General features: G+C 37.7%; 1 protein-coding gene across 5 annotated transcripts in view; it reads right to left on the bottom strand.

Moving 5' to 3' along the window:
- Positions 1 to 495: 495 nt before the first annotated feature.
- Positions 496 to 10372, bottom strand: part of Bruce (BIR repeat containing ubiquitin-conjugating enzyme) — a 241074-nt gene continuing 231197 nt past the window's right edge. For all 5 annotated transcript variants that reach the window (XM_068364131.1, XM_068364132.1, XM_068364135.1 and 2 more), the window contains 5 exons: positions 8342 to 8467; positions 4896 to 5009; positions 4083 to 4271; positions 3722 to 3856; positions 496 to 2864 (listed from right to left, as the gene is read on the bottom strand). In XM_068364131.1, the coding sequence (XP_068220232.1) occupies positions 2220 to 2864; positions 3722 to 3856; positions 4083 to 4271; positions 4896 to 5009; positions 8342 to 8467 (1209 nt within the window). In that variant the 3' untranslated portion in view covers positions 496 to 2219. The remainder of the gene's footprint in view (positions 2865 to 3721; positions 3857 to 4082; positions 4272 to 4895; positions 5010 to 8341; positions 8468 to 10372) is intronic.

The raw sequence follows: 10372 nt of genomic DNA, 5'->3' as shown, positions 1-10372 counted from the left end.
TTCTCTAAATTTTCTTACGCGGCAAGTCTTTCCGACGGGAACTGTATGTATAAACATTACTGCATATCGACAACAGAACCCTAACCTGACAGCAAAAAGTAAATACTAACAACCTTGAAAGTGAGTGTTCTGGCACCAAGCATCCAGAACAGATAACCCAGACTATAAGGCAAGTACACAGCACCAGGCAGATAGCAGTCGCATTCCTTCTCATATCTGTATTAAATTGCTCTATATGCACCAAGGACATGGAAATACACCAACCAACATCTGCTTTCCTCCTGAAGCCCAATCTTTACGATGTATACAAGTGTTTTCTCAATGTACAGTATTTCATTTATTGTACCTTACCCCCACTAAAAAAATGCAGTTGTATAGAAGAAAAATCTGGACTATGTCCTTGAAAAAAAATTGTGAAAATTATTGCTTCACTTTCTTCTTCAGAACAAAATATTCTTTTTGCTAAATACATAAAATTAAACAGAAAATCAATGATCCTGATGCAGCAGATACATTTTAATAACATCATCATTAGACATATAATAATCAGGTAGTGAAATAAAAATAGAACTTGCACATTCAAGATAAAATTAAAGAAAATATTTTTTTGGTAGAAAAGATCCCCTTCCGAGAAGTAATTCTCATTATTACCTATATTTTCTTTATAAAATGCAACCTTTGGTAAATCTATTGTTCAACATCCACATCAAACAAGAGGTGCTTTGTAGAGTAATTCGAAGTTGTTATTCTAGGCACTAACATGTCTACCATAAAGTCTAAATAGTTTTTTATTTGCTTTTATAAAACTGCCAGTTAAAAAAAATCATATCAAAGGTAAAATTCAGAAAGTCCTTCATAAGAATGTCCTTTTCATTTTGAGTGAATCAGTGTACAGTATACAGAATTTATAATCTTCTAAAAGTTTTGAATATAATACTGAAAAATAAAATAAAAAGTACTTTTCCTTTATTAAGAGTAATTATGGATTTAATGAGTCACCTGATGTCAAAAACATTACTGTATGTAACAATATACCTCCATTTACAAGAATCACATGCTACGTCTTATCTGTGACATCATGAGGAATCATTTATATAAAAAAAAGGAAAAAATAGTACATTCCTGTACATTTTAATGGCTAAATAACATTTAGATATATTTACAAAACTATGATAAGCTATACCAGGTGAATCAGAGTCCAATTTACAAATTCAATAGATCACGATATGCAACGATGATCATCTGATTGGCAAATTCCAATGCCTCAATTCAGATGACTTGCTAATAATAAAGGCATGATGAATATACAGTACCTGAGAAATTATATAAACAAATCTAACAATCACAATCTACAAGTCACACTCAAAAAGGCATTTAATTTTTCTCTCATCACTTGTGATTACAAGAGCTGCACCAATCAGACTAATGGATTGGCTGGCTTATCAAACAGAAACTTAAGGAATGGAAAAAAAAAACTGTCACTTTCTGCAATTCTCATATACTACGCACATCAATTAAGATATGGTCAAGAAATAATTTGTACATCGCCTATCCACATCTTTCACGTGTGTTAGTCAATACACTGCAGTATGAAAGATATGCTGGATTAGTCACACCGAACACATTTCACACACTGACTAGCAAAAAAAATCAGTCATGCAGACCATTGCTAAATGACAGTGTATCTTTGTTTAAACACAATCACAACTAAACATAATATATTCACTTTCTGTGGTGCTTACAAGCGCTTGCATCAGATCATAAATGCACATAAGACTTCAAATAAAGTATCTGCAAAAGGTTCATGATTCAACAAGTATCAACACTGTATTCATTCATTCCCTTTATTTCACTATCAGTTAGATCACAGTTATCATGAAAACTATAGTTTTCAGTATTCATTATCAAATATAAAATCTCAAGACGAAAGGCCAACACACAGCTTGGCTCCACCTACTACCAAATATAGGTCATCACACCCATCACTGGAATGTACTGTTCATGAATTGGGTTAGGGGAGCTCATTTCAAAAAGAGAAAGCTTAAAAACCACAAATAATATATATGAATGCTGGAGTGTTCTTTTCCAAAATTCTTGACACTAACAAAACATAAATGCTTCCGGAAATTATAGGTGCACAAAGTAAAGGCAAGAAAAGTACTTTTGATGAAAGAAAGATAGATATGATAACAAACTACTGTACGCCTATATACTCTATGCTAGCAAGGCATTCCTGCTGAGGTGCTTTGTGAACTAGCAGAGTCTGCTGGAGATGTTTCCTTCACTGAGGAACTTAAATGATTTACATGATTGCAAACTTGTCCATCCACATCAACCGTTTTGCAACTAGTATCTAATTTGTCATTTTCACTTGTGAAGCAAGTTGTTTGCACAATGTCAGGTATCACTGAGACAAGATCCTTATCCCCTAAAGGAGAGGACGCTACACCAACACACTCTTCCTCAGAATCTTGACTGAGTAGTCCTTGCTGGACTGTCTTCAATGGTGGTGTGCTATTTGTCACAGATGTACTTGCAATGCTTTTTGTAACTGGGATTCCAGAATTATGATTCAAGTGTTTAGCATCACTGTGCGGCTTGCTCATGAATAAATTAGCTCGAGAGGTCTTTCTGGTTCTGGTACGAACTGGGCCCCCTGCCTGGCCTCCAGTTGCACCTTTCAGTTCTTTTTCCACTTCGGCATGTTGCTCTTCTCTCTCCTTTTCAGAAGTCGATGAAGTGTGAGGTTTCGTTACATTTGGCCTGCTACAGGCATTCAAAAGACTAGAAGCAAGATGGAAACCTTCCAACCCAGATGGTGGGCTCATCTTCCTGAATTCATCCTTCAGCAACTGAAAACTTTTCTGCAAAGTTAAGTTTGGATTAGGATTCAAAACAAATCTGAAAATGTTAGGCAAAGTAATTTATTAATTGGTTTATTTTAGTTAGATGTCATAAACTAGGACACCTTATTAAAAAGGGCTGCTTTACTTACAAGCTTATGCCTTAAAAGATCTTCATCACCATAATTGCAATTACCTACACAACCTACACTTTTCTGGGAGAGCATGCATGAAACATATGTGGCATTGACTTGCAAACAGGAAAAAGTTTTCCTTTGGCTGACTTAGGAAAGTTTTTAGCTGATCCTATAGCAACTGGAACTAAAAGAGCATAGCTTTCTAGTTTCTCCACAGCAATTTTAAAGAGATGAGGCTGCTAGATTCATGACTTAAGGCAATAATGGTAACCATTTACAGCTTGCTGGATTTGTACGCGATCAAACTTCCTTTTAATTATTAACAAAATGGCCGTTATCTTACTCACATTGCTGGTATGGGAAGGCTTCAGTAGAAGCTTATCATATTTGAAAAAAATTTGAACTTAACCCTTTCAGTGCCAGTGGTCAATTCAACAAATCTACTGGTGTAGCAAAATCTTTCAAGACCACACAAATCCTAGCTTGTTGATATTTATTGGAATGGTATCGTTAACACCTTTTCATTGAATACCAACTTTCTATAGTTTGGGTGATTTTAAAAGAAATCCCCCTTTTTCCAAATTTGACAAGTAACCAATGGCAGTGAAATGGTTAAGTCCCTGTAGTGGAAACTCCCATCATGCCACTGAGCTCCTACAGCCCATTTACATTCGCTGAATAATAAGTATTTACTGTAGCCTATACATATTTTTTGATACATTGCAAATCTTATTTCATTACCTTGAGACCGACAGTATTGTGGGCTATATTTTTTCCAGCCCTTCTGTTTTCACTTAGACTCTCCATATCAGTAATCCATCCATCAACTTGTTCCATTATTTCCTTATGCTTCAACCAAAAGTGACGATCAATGACCTGGAAAAACAAAAAAAAAAAACATCCAATAAATTAAGCATGCAAATAATGAAACCTTACATTACATTGCTTTACAAAAGCAATAACTTTAATTTTCCATTCAAATATACGAAACACGTTCAAAGAAAAAATGCTGTCCATGTAAACAAACCAGTAACATCCAAATATGGGAAATTATAGGTGATCAGACTTGAAATGTAAAATTTCCTAACAGTGAAGACATTACCTCTTTGAAACATGGCGAAGGACTACGCAGCTGATTCAACATTCCCCATCTCACAGTTGCCGCTCGGATATTGGCATCATATTCACGAGAGTTTTGCATTGCTGCAGGTGTTCCTCGTGACCTTTCATAACCAGGCTCATTAAAGTAAGGCTCACTGACGAAAATCAGAGATTGTATAGACACTAGCACCTGCAAATAAATGAAACTTATTCACAAAGACTTCATAAAAAATAATATATTGTATATTGTACTATACTACATACAAAATTTTACATAGCTAATGCTAAACTACACTATTGACTTTATGCCTGTTGGATATCATCAACAACTAAATTTATTCCTAAAATAACTTTTGTTTTAAAAAGGGGAAAAAAGTAATTACTTTCTAAAAAAAAAAAAAAAATTATGATTCCCTATACTACACTTTGCCACAAATTTTAACCATGTGACAGCACAAATACATCTAATAAAATTGCCCTTTTAACGAGTCTCTAGATTTTGTTTTTATTTCCTATCTGTTAGGAATGCACAGAAATTCCTGTGTACAGACTCCTAAATCAGACAGTCAAATTAGGTATTTACTTTTATTTTCTTCCTCTTACCTTTACCTATATTTCAACTCAAGTTCTTTCTCCAGTGAGAGAATAAGGTTTCCTTGATATTCTAATATTTACTTCCGATAATTCACATCTGACTTTCCCATTTTTTTAGCTTAATGTTTGAAGTTTGGTAAATATCAATTATGGATCTTACAAATGAGCAAGCAATTTAACATGAGTACATGTTTTTAGTAAATCTAATTTCAAACTATACCTGAAGGAGTGACGAGGTCTGAGGATTCCATTTTTCCTCAGGTCTGCCATGCCAAGTGTTGAGGATGCTCAAACAAACTTTTCCATCCTGATACAGGTTGGGATTAAAACGTACCTGGAATGAAAAATTCTTATTATTCCTTGAAAAAATTGACACTGATTCTATTGTATGTCATATTTAGTCCTGCACCAGCACACTTTCATTCTAAATTATAATGTATTATTGTTGAGTTTCTCAATGATGAATCATATTAATCACTACGGACCACAAATTTTAGATATAAGGAAAAAGTTGGGGACTTTAAAACGAACTAACTTTACATTGACAAGAGGATTATGAATAATCAACACCAGAACATTATATAAAAAATAAAAAATTTGGAGGTAATTTGTATTTTTCTTAACGTTACAAACCTGTAGCTATTTATACGGGTTAAACTTTCGGCGAGGCTGGAAGACTAGCCGTAGGACTTTAAAGCGAGATATAACTATTAGCAGGGGTTAAGGAGGGTAGCCTACTACCCCGCTTACTCACACACTAGAGGTGTCTATGACCTTGTGAATAAAAGCTGAGATGGCATTCTTGTGATACACCTCTTGACTTTCCCTGTGCTGACAAAGACTGCCGACACTCGGGGTTGAGCTGCTACAGTTATTTTGAGGTAAAACCTCAAACTTCTCACTGGGCAAAGTAACAGTTGATCTGGATCATCAGTTACAGACCAAAGACACTAAATCAGAAGGGCCTTAATCTAAGATCCACTACTCCCGGATTTTGAGTCTTGGCGATAAACTCAGGGACAAAGCAGAGTAATACCTCCCCAATCCCCCTTAAATGGGCAACATCGTAAGAAAGACCATGAATTTCTCTAACCCTTTTGGTCTAAGCCAAGGTGAGTAAGAACACCGTCTTTAAGGTGAGGTAGCGATCTGTTGCCTGGCGTAATGGTTTCTAAGGAGTCCCTTTCAGGGCCTCAAAGAACTCAAACCACATTCCATTAAGGCCATCTAACTTCTGACTGGGGGCAAGTAATCTCTAAACTCTGAATGAGGAGAAACTAACTACTGTACAACAAAGAGGAAATATTAACTCCCTTGCAGTCTAAAGGCAAAACTTAAGGCAGAATGGTAGTCTTTCACTGCCAAGACCGAGAGGCTTTTCCTCTCAAAGGTAATTGAGGAAATCAACTACAGTTGTAGTAGCAGCATTGAGGGGAGAGATACCCCTTCCATGACACCAACCACTTAAGTCAGTCCACTTGGCCTGGTAGACTGAAGCCGATCTTCGTAGGAATCCAGGCATCCTCTTTGCAACTTAATGAGAAAAGTCTCTCTGAGAGAGGAGGTGCTGGATAGTCACCAGGCGTGAAGTCGCAGCAAAGCTACGGCTTTGTGAAAGATGTTCACACGTGGCTGTTTGAGTAGATCGTGTCGCAAAGATAGTTTTCTTGGGATCTCCTTCGGGATGTGCAGATGGTCGGGAAACTATTCTGCATGATGCCATAGCGGAGCTATGAGGCTCACTGAGAGGTTCTTGGATTCTCTGGTCTTGTTGAGCATCCTTCTCATCAGACAAAAGGGGGGGAATGGCATACACGATGTTGTCCCACCATTATTGGAATGCAACTAGTCAGAGCCTGGGCATCTGAGACTGGGGAGTAGTAAAGTGGGAGCCTGAAGTTCAGGGACGTCTCAAGCAGATCCACCATCGGGGAACCCCAAAAAATGATTCAAAGACCACTCGGAGCCCACTATCAGAGTCGCTCTGCTCAGATTGTCCGCGACTACATTCCTTTCAACCTGGAATAAAGTGGCCTGATAGGGTCACCTGAGTTGTCTTCTGACCATCTTAGAAACTCCACTGCTGGATGGTATAGGAGCTGCTAAAAGGTACAGCCTTGTTTGTTTATGTAAGCCAGTACTGTGGTGTTGTCTCTCATCAATACCACAGAGTGACCCACCAGAAAATGCTGAAGGGCTAGGAAGGCTGCCCTCATCTAAAGGAGATTTACGTGATGTACCTTTCGGACTCGAACCAGAGCCCGGAGGCCGTGGTGCAGCATGTGGGGCTCACACCATTCTTTCGAAGCATCTGAATACAGCATCAATTCCTTTGGGAGGTACAAGGAGGTTGACCCCACTGCGGACAGTTATGTCCGTCTGCTGCTCTAGTCCCATGTGGACCAACATGACCAAGGAGTTGCTTTGGTGATTCCACCAGGACTTTAGCTGCCAATGAAGAGATCGAGCTCTGAGGTGGCCATTGGGCACGAAACATACCAATGACGATAGGTGACCTAGGAGACGCAACCACTGCCTGCTGGGCTGGAAGTTTTTCTCGTCGAAGGAAGGGGCTTGCTACCTTCCTCAGCCTCTTTACCCTGTTATCTGATGGAAAAACTTCCTGCAGGTCAGTGTCTATGATCATACCGAGATATACCAGGCTCTGAGAGGGAAGCAAGGATGACTTCTTGTGATTTACCATGATCCCTAGATATTGGCAAAATGCAAATAGTCTGTCTCAGTACTGAAGAAGGGTTGCGCCACCAAGTCTGCTAGGATCAGCCAATCATCGAGGTATTTCAGTAGACGGATGCAGATTCAGTGATCCCAAGCTGACACTAAGGCAAGCACTCTCGTGGATACTTGAGGGGCTGTGGAAAGACCAAAGCACAGCACCTTGAACTGGTATTGCTTGTTGTCATGCATGATCTTAAGAGACTTCCTTGAAGATGAATGGGCTGGGATCTAGAAGAATGAGTCCTTGAGATCCAGCATGCACATGAAGTCCAGTGGTCTTACAGCATGTCTGACCGTGTCTACCATCTTAATGCTGAATGGAGTTTGTAGAACAAACTGATTCTGGGCTGAGAGACTGATGACAGGTCTTCAGCCTCCAGACGCCTTTTTCATAATTAAGAGTCGACTGAAGAAGCCAGGGGATCCGTCGGGGACCCTTTGGAGAGTGACCTTCTTCAACATGGTTGGGACCCTGAACAAACCATGGAGATTGTCCAGGGTTTAGCCCTGTGCTACAATCACCTCTTTCAGTGGTGCTGCAGGCATCTCCAACACATGGACAAGTGGCAGATCTGCATGATGGACAGCAAGGAGAAACAACAAGCACCTATGAAAGAAAAAGCAAAAATGAATTAGTCAAAATGGTACGTCAAAACAGTTGGAGAGGCGAAGAGCGGTAACGTCTGTTCTCAGCCTAGCCAAAAGCAAAGCTGGCAAGATTACACTAGTGAGCGTGTGAGCGGGGAAGCGGGCTAGCTTCCCAATAACTAGCGGGCAGGTGGTTATACCTCGCTTTAAAGTCCAATGGCTGATCTTCCAGCTTCGCCGAAAGTATAATTCCCATATATAGCAGAAGGGTTTGTATTTAGTGTCGGAATAAACAAGAATTTTAGCATTATAAAATTCTAACATCTACTTCAAACTTACCCGACCTTCCCCTGTTGTCTGCAAATTAATGTGAAGTGGAGAGGTTGGATAGTCTACTGGGAAGTAAACATCAAACTCAAAACAGCCATTGGCATATGGCGTATCCTCAGGTCCCGTAATAAGCACCTGCAAGAACATAGCATTTTAATAACTATTGATGAGAACAACATAAAGCAGTCATACATGTATTTAGAAAAATCTAAACAAGGAAATAAAAACTAGGTAATGGTTAGTCTTTATTTTCATTATTAAGTTATCTTAACCAATAAAAAAGAAAAATATAATCTCTTTCAAGGATAGAATAAAAAAATTACAATATACTGGTGAGCCCTGAGAATTTCATTTTGCAAATGTTAAGGTAATAATATGTGCAAAAACTATATCCAGATTTAGTTTACTGGGGGAAAATTTCAAGAACCTAAGACCATCAAGAAATGTGTCCTACACCAGTGGAGGTTATAAAATGTCTTGTTTTTCATGTTTAATAAATTTCCTTGATAGCAACAAAGATAAAAGTTAAGTTTTTATATTGATATTTTCAAATTTTCACCTCCTGTCTGAAGTAACATCCCTTCAGTTAACCCAATAACAATAGATGAAAAGTCTTGTGATTATTATCATTTTTACTATCACTTATAATGATGATAGAGGTAATTATAACAAAAGAAAATTAGATGGCGCTGATATTTCCTTGGGAGCTCAATCCCATTAGCAAGCTCCTTAGGGCCAGAGCACACTATGATTCATGATGTGTGCAGTATTGAATGGATACATTGAAAAATTACTTTTTCATCACGAAACTACTCTGCCAACATATTGACCGAACCGCCCAATTTCTGATGCGTTGCTCAGTGTTGTGTCAGGTTTGGCAGAGAGAGGACGTCCGCTCAGCTCCAGCGGCTAACTCATCATCTCGATAATAATTTTGATAATTTTTATCATAATGATAGTAATGTTTTTATTAATAATAATCTGATTCATTTTAATAATAATCATCTTATTCATTTTAATAATAATAACCTTATCAATTTTAATAATTATCTTATTAATATTAATAATAACAGTAGTCTCCTGGTAGAGTAAATCATTGGCATACACCCTCTCTCAATGAAAGTTAAACTAAAACTACGCAGGTAGCGCATGAAAACACAAGTGAGCAGCAGTGTTGCAGTCCAGTTAAGCGGCTAGTAATTTTTGTCGACACCACTAAAGCACTATGAGCTGATACATGAATCATAGTGTGTACTGGGCTTTTGTGTTGGGGTTGAATATATGGTACCTTCCTGAAGGTGGCAGGACCTATCCTTCAATGATAAAGAAGTCTGCAGAGAGCAAAGGGTTGTTTTACAGCAAGATTTCCCAGGTATTTTAAAATCCACGTTAAATTGTTGAGGGCTATAAAACATGATAGACATAATACTATACTTGATATACTTTTTCAGTAGTTTTTTAATATGCTTAAACTGCATATTGGTTTCCCCTTCTAAAATGTTTGGAATCAGATTCTGTCCAGATTACCAAGTATTTTGAATTTTAATGGCCTGAGATACCCACCTTTTATTATGTATAAATAAGGAAACATAAAATATGTTACACAAGTGAAAGACGAAAGACTTTTTTGTCTTACCTCTTAATGTCAGACTGTATTGAAAACCTCATTAAAAAAAAAAAAAGGCTTGCATGAAAATCTTCCAAGCGAAAAGTGTTTATAATATCTCAAAACCCAGAAAACCATCAGGGTTGTTATATAGCCTTCTTTGCAAAACATGATACAGAAATACCTCAGTTTGAGAGCAACTTTGAATATGAGGAAATTAGCATACAAGCAAATAAATCTAAATATGGTGCAAAAATTTTGCCCCATTTGGGTAATTTCTGTTTGCAAATGCTAAGAACCCTAGCATGAAATCGGTCACGCACTGCCTCTACACCCACACAGCACTTGTCCAGAGTTCATGTAATTTTTACCCCATTTTAAAATATCTTAAAGAAAAGGCAAAAGCAGTTTTAAATAAAAGGCAAAAGCTGAAT

This window comes from Palaemon carinicauda, chromosome 41, assembly GCF_036898095.1.
Source record: "Palaemon carinicauda isolate YSFRI2023 chromosome 41, ASM3689809v2, whole genome shotgun sequence".
Taxonomy (NCBI): Eukaryota; Metazoa; Arthropoda; class Malacostraca; order Decapoda; family Palaemonidae; genus Palaemon; species Palaemon carinicauda.
The sequence above is the reverse complement of the archived record's forward strand: the minus strand, read 5'-3'. Positions and strand labels throughout refer to the sequence as shown.